Source organism: Cololabis saira, chromosome 7 (assembly GCF_033807715.1).
Source record: "Cololabis saira isolate AMF1-May2022 chromosome 7, fColSai1.1, whole genome shotgun sequence".
In the NCBI taxonomy this organism is placed as follows: Eukaryota; Metazoa; Chordata; class Actinopteri; order Beloniformes; family Belonidae; genus Cololabis; species Cololabis saira.
This window is the reverse complement of record NC_084593.1, coordinates 19,545,066-19,558,993: the sequence shown is the minus strand read 5'-3', so window position 1 is coordinate 19,558,993 and position 13,928 is coordinate 19,545,066. Positions and strand designations below refer to the sequence as shown.

Here is a 13,928-nt window from a genome sequence, read left to right as displayed (position 1 = left end):
GAATTGAATAATTGTGTTTTTTGTGAAAGGGAAATTGAAACTTTGCAACATCTTTTCTTTCATTGTGATCCAGTGCAATATTTCTGGAGGGAGATGCAGAGCTGGCTACAGTCCAAGGACATTGAGCTACATTTAACAGTGAAGACAGTTATATTTGGTGTTTTTGCTCAAGACAAGAATTTGGACTTTGGCCTTAATAATTTGGTGTTATTGGGAAAGTTCTTCATTCACAAATGTAGATATTTTAAGACCAAACCGTGTTTGACCCATTGGAGAAATGAGCTAAAGCTCTTGAGTAAGTCCTTGAGTCTTGTTAAAGAAAAGAAAGCCCTTAAACTATTTTCTTTACTTGAAAGATATCATTTAATATAAGATGGCCCTTGTGAGTTTATTTTTATTTTTTTTTATTTTATGTTGTACAATAATTAGATTCTCAGTGTATATTTTGTAATACTGATGTTGCTCAACCCAAGGCACGCGTTTGTAATTCTGATAGGACGTTTATGTGCCATGTTTGTTTGTATCTATGTTTCAATAAAAAAAAAAAAAAAAAAAAAGGTTTATTGGCCAAGTCAGGTCAAACAAGACTAGGGTTGCCAACTCCCTGAAGAATAAATAAGGGACATCTCATCGGCAGGGCCGGCCAACCCGATTGCCTTCACCCTTCCTGGCATGGTGAATTTTTTTTAGCCCCTTTTTTTGTGAGTGAAACGATTTTTTAACTGTTGGATTCGAACCTGAATTGAATTAGATGCATATTTTTGAATTCCATGAACACATGGGAAACAAATTATTATCCAGCAATTCACTTTAATACAAAATGACAAAATGAACTGAATAAAATAAGTATCTTTCTTAAACAGAAACCTGTCCTGCTTAACTTAAAATTGTATACATTAGTATAACACAACAGAAAGAAAGCAGAACATTCATTCTGTAATAGTGCACATTTTTAGTGCAGTAACAAAAGTGCAAACAGAAAGTCTGTAGAAAACTTGTAAACATATTTGTGCCTCAAAGGCCATGACTGTAGAATATAGTTGTAGTAAAACAGAAACATATAACTTAGAAACTCAACAGCTCAATGTCATTTTCCATTGGCATTTTATGACTATTTGTTGACTCTCACAGTAATACGGGACAAAGTGCGTCCCTTTTCAGCTCAATATGGGACGCGTACTTTAGTTTATAAACACGGGACGATTCCGTTTTTCAAGGGATGGTTGGCAATCCTATATTATGATATATACAATTTTTTTTTAAGTGAAAGGTGCAGCAGTATGAGGTAGTCATGGTTATTGAAAGGTGCATTGTTACATCATATGATTGTGGTTATAATTATTATTATTATTATTGCACAGTGATTGATTACTCTGAGCCTCTATGAGTGATCAGAGTTCATCAGAGCAACAGCTTGGGGGAAGAAACTGTCTCTGAGTCTGGAGGTTTTGGCTACAGTGCTCTGTAGCGCCGTACAGAGGGGAGGAGTTCAAACAGACTGTGTCCTGGGTGTGAGGGGTCTGCAGAGATGTTACCTGCCCGTTTCCTGATCCTGGACCGGTACAGGTCCTGGATAGGGTCCTGGAGAGGTTAGTCCCAATTATCCTCTCCGCAGACCTAATTGTCCGTTGCAGTCTGTGCCTCTCTAGTTTGGTGGCCGATCCGAACCAGACAGTGATGGAAGTGCAGAGAACAGACTGTATGATGGCAGTGTAGAAGTCAGCAGCTGCTGTTGCAGGTTAAACTTCCTGAGCTGACGCAGGAAGTACAACCTCTGCTGAGCCTTCTTCTGGACAGAGTTAATGTGGGTGGTCCACTTCAGGTCCTGGGAGATTGTGGATCCCAGGAATCTGAAGGTGTCTGTGGTGGAGACAGTGCTGTTGAGGATGGTTGGGGAGTTTTCTGAAGTCCACTGTCATCTTCACAGTCTTGATTTAAAAGAACGTACAGTAGATAACTTCATTAAAGCTACTGTATGTTGTCTCCTTTATCTGTTGACTTCCATGCGCAACCAGGCCTTTTGCTCAGTATCGCCCCGCTTATGGAACAGTCTCCCTGACCATCTAAGGGCGGCACAGACACTGGACTCTTTTAAGACTGGCCTAAACCCTTTTTATTCAGGAGCCATTTTTAAGTTGAGTTTTTTGACTTATTGTTAGTTTTAACTATGTGCTGGCTCTCTGGCACTCTGAGATTTTTGGATGAAGAGTGCCTTACAAATAGAATGCATTACTATCATTATTATTATTATTATTATTATTACTATCAACCAGCCAACATATCACACGGGTGTTTATTTCTCCATGCTGGAGCTTATCCATTTTCAACCCAGTGGTCAGTCACCAGAAGATGGCAGATTATAAAAGTATTCTTGCTACCTACAAGATACATTTCTCAAGTGGGAGTAAAATTACTTTTATTTAAACATGGACTGGCAATAGGGGCTTTATTGAGGCAGTTTCAATTTAACAACTGCTCTGGCAGCTGCTCTGTAAATGAAAGCAAACGCTTAACAGGAAAGTGAGGTTCAGCAAGCTCAAACAGCACACCAGTCATGGGTGTGCACGAAGGACTAGCGCAGGCTGCACAGTGATTATCCTCAAAAGAATGAATAAATACAACACCAGCAGACTTACTGGTTTGAGAACGTACTTAAAGGAAAAGGAAAATGTGTCTGAAATCCTGCTGTTTTTCTATTTTCTACACCAGTCTTTATTTAGCAGAAGTCATTATTTGGCAGTTGTATGTTGATTCGGTGCTTTAGTTCCCCAAGGCAGACCCACCCTTCATTTGTATCCCGTAGTAGCAGTACAACACATCACCCCACCCCATTCTCTGCAGGGCCTGTTGGGGTGGTTTAACATCACAGCAGTGGCTTGAACTTCTGGCTTCTTTTAAAAGTAACAGACTACTGTAAAATATCTACTGTACGTTCTTTAAAACCTATAACATCATTATACAAGCAGGCAATAAAAATTATGGATCAGAAACCTATAAGATGGCACCACTGTGAAATTTTAAGAAAACACAACCTTTTAACTTTTGAAAACTTTGTGAATTTTAGTAGTCTTAAACTGGTTTTTAAATGTTTATATAATCATGTTTCACCCCTGTTCTCTGAAGTGGTTATTAGGCATCAGAGCTCTGGTAGAGTAACCACACGGGCCTGCACCAATGGTGACTGTCGTATCCCAAAGTATAAGACCTCTTTTGGTGAGTCGGTTTTTTCTGTGAAGGGTGCAAAACTCTGGAATTCTTTACCGACTAATTTAAAATTAGAAATGTATGGCAATATTTTCAACAGAGGACTCAAACTATGGCTCAAGTCTAAACAACAGTGCCTACATGAATAGGTCAGGTCTGGTTCTGCTCTTGAATGTTGTCTTTGCTTTATATCTTATGTCATCCTTTAATTTTATTGTATATCTTATTGTATTGTATTTATATTATTTTTTTAAAAGCCTCCTGTGGACAAGTGTTGCAAATTAGCATGTATGCTAAAACACTCAAACAGTGCATTTGGTTTGTTCTATGTTATTGTGATGTCCATACCAAATAAAGAAATATAATAATAATAATAATAACTGGCCTTGATTTTGCAGACTGAATCATCTCCCTGCATCCACCAAGAAAATGAGAAATTTTTCGCATGGGTGTAATAGTGCATTTGAAGGTTAGTTTCACTTTCTGTGGTGATGTATATATATCTTTAATAGTCTTTTGAGGAGTGTTTATCCTACCCTGAGAGCAACATATGAAAGTCGGTTCTGCTACAGAGGTTCCACTTATTTTCTGGAGCTTGTAGGCATGTTTATCCGGACACAGCATCAGGTATTAAAAAAAACAAACAAAAAAGGTGTTTTAGCTTCCATATCGAGATTGAAGTTGGCCAACTACATTCACCCCCAATGGTTCTTAAATGATTCATCCATGTAGCGTAGGCACCCAGTCATTAATTCATTAGTTCACCCTGGAGCACAGTGTAGATGTTCACAGAGTGCCTGAGGCCAGCTATCTCAGGTTTCTCTGCATACACGCAGTCTCCTTTCATATAGATAGACATCAGTTGTCATACCAACCATGCACTGTGGTAGATTTCTGGTCCAACCAACAACCCATTGTTTGGCCAGGAGGTCATCCACCTTAAAATGAAGCATTGCTGTGAGACGCAGAGAGTGACATGGCATAATTTCTCCCACACACTGTGATCCAGAGAATACATCACAGCAGACTGTGGTCTCCCTTTTCAGCTCCATCATTTCAACTGTGCGGATGATGTCAGCCCTCAATTTGGAGAGGATGTGAGTAAGTCCCTTTGGACAAAAGCTCAAAGACTTAATTTAATGTATACAAGTAAAAGAAGAAGAATCACCCTGAGTTTCATTCTCTTTCTGAATCAAGCTCAGGAAGGGAATTGCTTGATGCATCTTTCATTTGGCCCTCTGAGGCTCATAAACACTGACCTCTTTCATGATGTACTGCAGACATCCATAAAGACACAATTGAGGGGTTTAAAAAAAACATTTTAAAAAAAGAGAGAAAGCTCTACTCAGGCCATAAAACACATTTTAAGTCATTTTTTTTCCCAACAGAAGAGTAAACTGGATGTTATCCGCAAAATTGGTGCAATGTCATATCGATTTTCCCTATTAGATTTGTACAAAATATGTTTTATCTGCTTCTTGTAAACCTATGAAAGGAGAATGTTGAGTGAATATGCAAAACAGGGAGATTTAAAATCCAATCTGGACCCTGGTATAATAAACCAATCTTCTTTTTTTTGTTTTTACTTTTTAGCTTCCATATCTTGACTCAACTAACCTCTTATACGAAACACTTCCACTGCTTCCACCAGCTGCCTGTCAATTTTCAACGAAATGTTGCCACCTAGTGGTCATTTTTCGTCCCTACATACTGTACTTGTAGACAACTTGTAACATTGACCTGCAGAGGTGCTGATGTTACAGAAGCTGCATGGTATGCTATGATGACACCGTATCTACCCTTGGTTTTTTTTCCTGCTAGGCTGTATACAAAAGGAAAAAAATAGTAAACATTATTTGTTTGATAAACCTCCTTATATGGCCTCCAAGGACAATTGTGTATACTTAACTTGATTTGAGAGTGAGCCCTCAGACAGCAGATAGAAGGCTAACTTTCAAATTAGAGCACTGTCTAAATGTTTGGTGAGGCAATGTACACTGTTGGGACAGCTCATAAAAACTGACACCCAAAACCCACCTCCCGCATTGCATACGATCCAGAGCTGCTGACGTAAATGTTTAGGCCTCTCAATAGGGAGGATATTTCCAGTCCTTGAAACTTTAAACACAGCCTGTACTTCACTGTGAGAAAGGAAGCAGCTTGTCAGATGAGAATGGGGTGTCTTTTAGCCAGTGTGTACACCTGAGACACGGAGGCCTTCTCTGGTATTCTGCTCAGAGATGCAGAAAGGTTTCGCCTCTTGAAACGTCATACGCTCATAATCCAAGAAGGAAATAAAAACATACTGAAAGAGACCAAATGCTTTTATGACACAAAATATTTTAATGATAAGCAGATACATCTGACTTTAGGAGTCCAAAGATATTGATTGGGTCTTTTTGCCCAATGTCTTACAAGTGAGCTGAAAACTACGAGACAACGTCCTGTGTTTTGAAGCAGTGATAACAGAGTGCTTGTGCTTAAAGAGAAGAAAACAAGTCATGTGGAAATGGAACTGAGAATACAGGAAACATGGTTAGTTTTATTTTTCTCTGAACCCATACAGAAAAGCTATTCAAGCCACTACAATATTACAAAAAAGACATATCAAACTTACTGACAGAGAGCTGAGCAGATTGTCACTTTACACACATACAGTACATTCTTAACAGGATTAGCTTATGTCTTGTGTTGGGATTTCCCAACTTCCACAAAAGAACAATAATTAAAAAAAAAAAAAAAAAAAAATTAAACTTATAGTCTCCTAATGTCTCGGAGGGGGGGAAAAAAAACTTACATAGATATTTAAAGAAAAGAAAAACAACCTCTTAACTGAGCCACCAAATCTGAAAGATTTGTTTGCTTTTTGCACCAGGCGCTCCTCAGCATGAGGTGCAATGTGCTCCTACACTGCCCTTCTACCGCTGAAGCATGTGTCTGTCCTGAAATAGTCAAAACCTTGTGTTTGTTGTGCTTGTGACTAAAAGGAGGGACAAAAGAGTCCTGAAGAAGACAGAATGAAACATCATATTAAAAAAAAAAAAAAAAAAAAAAAAAAAAGTGGACACAGAGCAGGTCCTGCTCCCTTTTTTGCTCCACTCCTCTCTGTCTCCCTGCGTTGCTGGCTCTTGGCTGGGACCCAGAGGAATTCTCTGGTGGCCTCGGTAAATATAACATTTAGAATAACAGCGCCAGAGCCCCCATGTGTGGACTTAACCCAGTTCGTGGGTCCTCGCTGTGTTGCCTGTGGCTCTAACGAGTAGAATAACAGGCCTTCATGTCTGACCTAGGTAAGAGACCAGAGAGGAATAAGGGCTAATTTAGAGACGCCAGAGATCTGGAAGGCTTCTGTCGAGTCTCTTTCCTGCACGCTGGGACACCAGGCCGGGGCAGCATGGCTTGACTACAGGAGGGGCTCGATCTGGTCCTAAGGAACTATGTGGGGATGCAGGACTTAGTCCTGTGGGTGATAAGGAAAACCAGGTTGCTTAGATGTAACGCGGCCTCTGATTAGAGGTTGTCTACTCTGATAATGTGGTATTCTTTCTCAAGCTGTCAAACACAAATTGGCAATCACCCGGAGTGCAAAATCTAAGACTTTTGTGGCTCGATACCATCACAAAAATTTCTCAACATTAAATCTCCCCTTACCCAAGAATAATCTACCGGTACTTGCTTAAATCACAGAGAAGCGGTCACTGGGGACATTAACAAGTTTAGGCACCTTGATGTTTGTGATTTCTTTTTTTTTTTTTACATTAGAATTTGAGCATCCTCTTTTGGCCGCACCTGATAGGTGGCAGTTAAAGGAAAACCAACTCAAAGAGAATGTATTAAATTGTGAACAAGAGCAATGCCTCCTGAAGCCATACACATGACAATCACCAGAAATCCTTTAGGAGACAGTTTCTGAAGCTCTGTTAAGAATGATGCAACTCTTTTTGCATTAAAGTGACAAATGTCAGAGTATATCTAATACCTCTGAAGCAATATAGATCAGAAAAAAAAAAGAAAGAAAAAAAAATCTGTATCAGCTTTGTTAGTTCCCATCCTCTGCTGCTCAAACAGCAGTGGTGCATGACATCGAAGATCAGTCTTGGCTCTCTTATTTTTAGTTTTACAAGAAACTTATCAATACATACCATTGTGAAGTAACAGTTCATATTCATAGTTTTACATTTACATCCTCTTTAGAGTGGACTTTCACTTTAAGAATGCACAAGTTTGATGGCTTTGTGGCCATCATGCTCGAAAATTTATATGTGCCAGAACTGGACAAAACCTGTACAATTGGTATTGAATCATCAAGTATCTATAACTATAATACACATTCCCATTTAAAACAGCAAATGGTGTATGTTACATATCATACAGCTCAATGTGTGATGATGCAATACTGTGAGGAGAACAATAAACAGCATGCCATATACTATGTCATTTATACTATATCCATCCATCTATTCATTTCTATACCCGCTTCATCCTGTTAAGGGTCATATGGGGGGGGGGGGCTGTCATCAGGCAAGAGGCGGGGCACACCCTGGACAGGTTGCCAGTCCATCACAGGGCCCTCTATACTATATCTGTATTGCATATTGTAACTATATTTATACATGTTCATATAAATATAGATAAATGTATATTTCTATTTACATTTAGATTTTTTCAACAAGGCATAAAGAATAAAATAAATAATACAAATATAATCAAATCTTACATAAAGTATGATTTTAGAAATGTTACATTAGAGCCAAAATAGTCCTAACAGTTGAAATAATAATAATAATAATAATAATAATAATGATAATAATAATAATTGTTATTCAATAAAATAAAACTCAAAAAAGAAAGAAAAGAAATGTGGCCTACAGTCTGGCATAACAGTACAAGCTACACCCCAATTACCCTGCAAGTTTACTGTGTGGGGCTGCTGGAATGACTGGAGACGCGGAAGAAGAACTGGAAAAGTTGGGGCTTGTGTCCTCCAGCTCAGTCTGTCTGGGTTTGTCTGTATGTCTAAGGATGTGTGGGTGTGTGTATGAGATTGTGTGTGCCTACGTGGAGGTGTGCTTAAGTCTGCAAGTGTGACTTTTAAATGCTTGGGTGGGGGGGTGTTTCAAAATTCTTTTGAGCTTTCACCTCCTGATGTCGGTGGCCTTGGGGTCTTCCTGCTCGGCCACCACGCCGGCCTCTGGGCTGTGGCGTCGGGGTCCCTGACCGCGGCTGCGTGGGTGAGCGTTGGAGCCCGCCCTGCCAGCTTTGTCCTTGTCTCCTTGCCGTGGAGGGCGTGGGTGCTCCGGCTCCATTTGGGAAGGCAAGAGATGGCGGTGGTGCTCCACAACGGAGCTGGAGGGGGATGGCTCGAGGGCGGAGCAGAGGCTGAGGCTATCGCACAGAGCACCCCAGTTCTGCTCGCACTGTAGTCGAACGCTCCGGGTCAGCGCCTCCTTCACTTCTTCTCCGCAGCTCAAGAGAATATTCACCAGCTCCACGTACGGGCTGGGCAGAGAAATGAGGATTACTCACAGGAATGCTGCGTTTTAACGTTTGGATGTGCAACACATCATATTCTGGCAAATAAGCAAGAATTGGTGCTATTAAAATAAACAGAACTTCTTTGAAGTAGCAGAAGAACCCAGGAGTAATCAAAACAGTGCATCAGGCCAGATACTAATTCAGAGGTGGGCTGGCGGAGCCACTTACCCTTTAGGGAAAAGATCTTGGAAATGGATCATCTCCACCATGACGGCTACGTTCTCCTTAGCAGCAGAGCACAGGTTGTGTTTGATGTAGCATTCTCTCTGCAGCTGGAACACCATCTCCTTGATCGACACACACTTTCTGCTAATGCAGCTGAATCGGTGCCGGAGACCATGTGCCATACATTTCAGAGCATCCTTGATGAAGGACTTCCCCTACGTGCACACAGAGACAAAGTCACTGGAGGTTCTTTAGACTGATGCATTAGCTAAGGAACAAAAAGCTTCATTGCCTTTGCATTATGTTTTCTCACACGTATATGACTTTGACATGAGCATTTGGCTCTTTGGAATTATTAAACAGGTTTAGAAAGATTAAATTACTGCATGAATAGTCAAGTAGTGCAGTTCTCCTGGTGACAAGGTCTAGATTTGTCTGTCAGAGATGTAAATTCCTAGACTGAGACCCTATAGGCATATTAACACCCCAGTCAAGGTTTAACTCTCTGCTACCTGGGCTGCGGGCCAGCTGGCCTGCGACTCCTGCATATCAGTCCACTGAGAGGCAGGTTTATTTCCAATTAAGGGAAAAAAAGATCATTATGTGACTGTATTAATGACTGCACTTAAAAAAGGGGCATTTAGAGGTGTATAGCTGATGGATGTGGAAGACTTGAGTGATATAAAAAAAATACTTTAACAAAAATGGTAAAGGAATGTTGTCTCTGGTTATCCCATTTCTGCAAACAGACAGACTAGCTTAGTACCTGAGAGTCAAATTTGCCAGCGTTGTGCAGGAACGTCATGCAGATTTCCTGTAGCCCTCGTATCTCACAGGAGTTATTCTCAAAGCACTCAAACACGCCGCAGCCGACATCCCCAGCACTCACCAGGCAGTGCTGGATCTCAGCTGGAAATAGAGAACAGGTTAGGCAAGGGAACTTATCATCTGTTCACAGCAGAGAGGATGGCTGTTGAAGGCATGTTGCCAATGAAGACTGCATAGCTCGGCGGCACAACTCCAGCTCGAATCACAGAGCTGATGTGGAATATCGCTACTAGAACAGACTCAAGCCACATTCGTGTTGATTTAGAGTCTAAAAGAGAGAAAAGGGATGCGTGTGTGTGTAGGTGGGGGTCTAATTTCCCAGGGTGAGGGGTTCCTGCAGAGAAACACTTGGTGACAGATATTACTGTGTCATTCTGCACCACAATCCATCTGCACTGTCTAGCATTGAGATGGGATGGTGCATTGCAGATACAGCCTTTACTACCACAAATGCAGCCCTTTCAGCTAATTCCTGCTCCCTAAACGTTCAACAACGTGCCCCTCATTAATGCTTTTGTGGACTGTCAGAGCCTGCACACTGAAATAAGCCTCATTAGCTTTATAAAGGGGTGCACCAGCAGCAATGCAGGAAAAAAAAACGCATAAGTGCATTTGAATGGATGACATTATCAGCACATCCATCAAGTGACATTTTTTCATCACCTGTAGCCATCAAATAAATTGAGTATTCAATAGACAAAAGAGTCTAATATAGGGAATAATAATAAAGGAATAATGCCTTTTGAGCATAGATTGTGTTCTGACAGCAGGTACAATGACACGCATCATCTGTCAGAAACTGCTGCTCAGTATGGACAATCTGCAGGTTAGGTTTAGGGCCAACAGGTCATGAACACTTACAGTTTGGCTATGAAACACCCCCCACTTAATTACAGCTGGGATTTGACTTGGACGCGATAACTGACGGTCGTGAGAACATTTTGGGTTCCGTCGGAATTGCGCACCGGTTGCGTAAAAGAAGCTTTCGCGTAGAGCTAAAAACCAATAAAGGATTAAATGTGACTTGTGAAAAAAAAAAAAAAAAAAAAAAAAAAAAAATCAAGCTTGTCAACAAAGAGGCTCTGTTTGCGGGTAGTAGTAGTAGGAGGAGGTGGTGGGGGGGAGGGAAGGGGCAAGAGCTATGCACGGAGTTGAACTTTAGTGCGCAGGAAAAGTGAGCCGCTGTCAGCAGTGCTTGTTTTGGCATCGCGGGAATGTGCTTGGATCGTACGAGCTCGGCCGCAATGTGCATTGAATTACACAGTGGTGTTACCAGGCTCTCTGCTGCGAAACCTGCACTGGTGTTTGTCCCCCGATTTTTCAGCGTGGAGGAAAGACAACAACTGCGCTTTTGTATTCCGACGCGCCGGGCTTTACGTGACCGCTCTGAGTCGAGCTGTCCGGGGAGGAGGATGGACGGCATGACAGCAGCCGCAGTCACATCCACGCTGCAACACACACTTTCATGTCAGTGCTTTGTGTTATTTAGACGAATCGGGCGTTTGTTTTTTTTTAAATTGTCATAAAAACATTGCGATGCGTAAAATAATAATGACCGAAAAAAAAGGCTGAATAAATCACAGTCTCCTAATTGCGTTCAGCACTGAATCACGGCCAGCTGCTCTACTAACCTGCTGGGAAACATCACCCATCATCACGGATCATTCAAAGACATGACTGAAAAACAATGCAGATATATCTGCATTTTGCATGATAACCGCTGAGACAGTCTGTGCTGCCGTGTGCGATATGCTACCTATTACCTTGGGCCATTCTATTAATAGTTTACGAACGTAGCCTATTGAATTTCTGTCTGAGCGTATTTACAAAATAGCGTCTCTTGCATGGCGTCACCCGCGAAAAAACGTTTGGATTTAAGTGAAGAAACAGCGGATTTGACAAATAACCCGAACGTGCCTCCTTGCATGTTTTAATTTGCAGTCACGGAAACACGTGTCCGGACAAACCCCTACAAAGATCTGAGAGCAGTCGCAGTCGCACCAACCACCAATCCCCCCCTCCTCCTCCTCCTCATATAATACCTGTATTCTGCAGAGAGAGGCGTCCTTTCTGGCTGGCAGGCTTCTCCGGGAGGCTGTCGTGAATATCAGTATTATCCGATCCAACTACTTGTTCCAGCACTGACAAAACCAGCAGTGCCACGGCCAGCTTGACCAACATCGCGTCTCGGACGGTGCGCCTCTATTCCCAGCAGAGATCCGGCGGTGTGGAGTGTGTGTGAGTGTGTGTGAGGGTTCACCTTGGATCAGTGATCAGCGCAGCTGCGGCTTTGGTGTCTTATGGGGCAGCTGTGGGTCTGAATGCAAGAGCTGGAAGGGATGCTGCCTATATTTCCGAGAGCCCCGGGTGTCAATTTGGATGAAGGAGTTAAGCAGGTGTTGTCGGTTGGGGCTTCGCAGCCAATCAGAGACTCAGAAATCCGCGTCCAGGGTTTTAGGGGAGTGTCCATTGAAAGTCCTCTTTTTGCCATAAAAAAATGGGCCCATAAAGCAATATTCATGAGTGAGTTTAATGTGACAGCTCTCCAGGGATTCACAAACCAAATCTGCAAAAAAAGCAAAATCATGTAATGTGAAATCCCCCCCCTCCCCCTTAACCTGCATAGCTGCAATAGCTCACCTGTAAGCCTTTAATGTTTCTTGGACTCAACTCATTTGCATGAGACATGGCATATGATAATCAGCACGTAATTCGTGTTGTAAAAATGATATATAACAGAAAATCTGGTTGAGCCATAAAACAAGATGATTCCTGTGGTACACTGGGTTATGTGAGCAGTGGTTGTCAAAAAAAAAAAAAAAAAAAAATCAAGTCTGCAGGATAGTGCTTTCACAAAATACAGAAATGTTGCTGCATAATTTGCAAAGACAGAAATATTCAGTGGAAATTAACAGCCCAGTCTAATCTTGCAATCAACAGCCTGCACATATGAACACAAATCTGGCTTGTGTAAAATTCTTTTGATAATATAATTATTTCAAGATACTAAAATAACCGTTTACTTACAGGCTGGAAGCTCCTATAAACAGAATGTCTTTAACTAACTTTTTATAGGGGAGTAAATTTGAAGAGGTCTGTTACACAGTGCCCGGTTTAGTCTGTGACAATGAGGTCTGCTAACCACTACTATAGGGAGTGATCTAAGAATAGAGGGCAATCATTGGCAGCGCCACGCATTGGGAGACGTTAGAGGAATCTTTTTTTTTTTAAGAGCAGCACTGGAGGATGCCATGTGGAATAACTGTGAGCTCACTGAGCTTGCAGAAAGGAGCATCAACTCTCAGTCTTCTTTATGTTTCCAGTGACCTAATGGCGTTGCAACTTTTGAGATAAAGGGGCCAGTGGTTTGATGCAAGCCAGCATTTTGCTGCCTGCACGTTTGGCCAGAGGCAGGAAATGACCATGAAGGTGCAGGGTGGGAAGCCGCACTTAGGTTTTAAACCTCTAGGGGGCCCACTCATACTAATTGTTCTCTCTTTTTCTTAATTACAACAGGACTTCCACATCCTTACCATAATGAGCACAACGTCCAATTGTACTTAGGTAATCACAGGCCCAACACAGACAAACAAATGCATTCATAGTCACAAGTTCAGGCGATCTAAATTTTCCTCCTCCCCTAACCTGAATGTCTTTGGATTGTGGGCACACCTCAAGGAAACCAAAGTTGACATGACATGCAAACTCTCAAAACCACAGCTGGTGGTTTACTGTTAAAACTCTCAGGTGTGAAACAAACTTCAACCTCCATCATTCGGCAGCAGAATGACAAGGAGCAGGGAGGTGGTTCAGTGTCTGTGTGTGACCCAGACCCCAAGACAAATGCATTACGCCACTGCTTAGGCGGCCCATAAACCAACATGGGGAAGCGATTGGTGGTTGTGTGTGTGTGTCTGTGTGGGATACTAACAGAGTATGGGACAGACAAACAGGCATCTGATTGTGGCCGCCTGAATTTCATAGATCTGTGACTTCGAAATCTGTTTATCATAACATTTGATTCACTTACATAAAATCCTTTTCATGGGAAACTCTGGCTCTGTTTGCAGGAAAAACTTTTAAAACCAAGGCTATATTTAGACCATCAATAAATTAGACTTCAGCGGGAATTGGACTCCTGCTCTAACCTAACCACAATGATGATCACTTAGAGCTCTAAATATAGATAATTATTA

The 13,928-nt window shown here is 41.6% G+C and overlaps 1 protein-coding gene across 2 annotated transcripts; it reads right to left on the bottom strand.

Annotated features, from left to right (window-relative positions):
• Window positions 1-5,541: 5,541 nt before the first annotated feature.
• On the bottom strand, window positions 5,542-12,086 carry stc2a (stanniocalcin 2a). Of its 2 annotated transcripts, XM_061726200.1 has the most exons (5): window positions 11,775-12,086; window positions 9,671-9,813; window positions 8,908-9,119; window positions 8,344-8,703; window positions 5,542-6,664 (listed from the first exon to the last, which is right to left on the bottom strand). In XM_061726200.1, exons 1-5 carry the CDS (start codon window positions 11,911-11,913, stop codon window positions 6,640-6,642), a joined length of 879 nt encoding a protein of 292 aa, XP_061582184.1. In that variant the 5' UTR covers window positions 11,914-12,086; the 3' UTR covers window positions 5,542-6,639. The 2 variants fall into 2 exon arrangements, with proteins under 2 accessions (XP_061582184.1, XP_061582185.1); XM_061726201.1 differs by having other exon boundaries at window positions 5,542-8,703.
• Window positions 12,087-13,928: the final 1,842 nt, after the last annotated feature.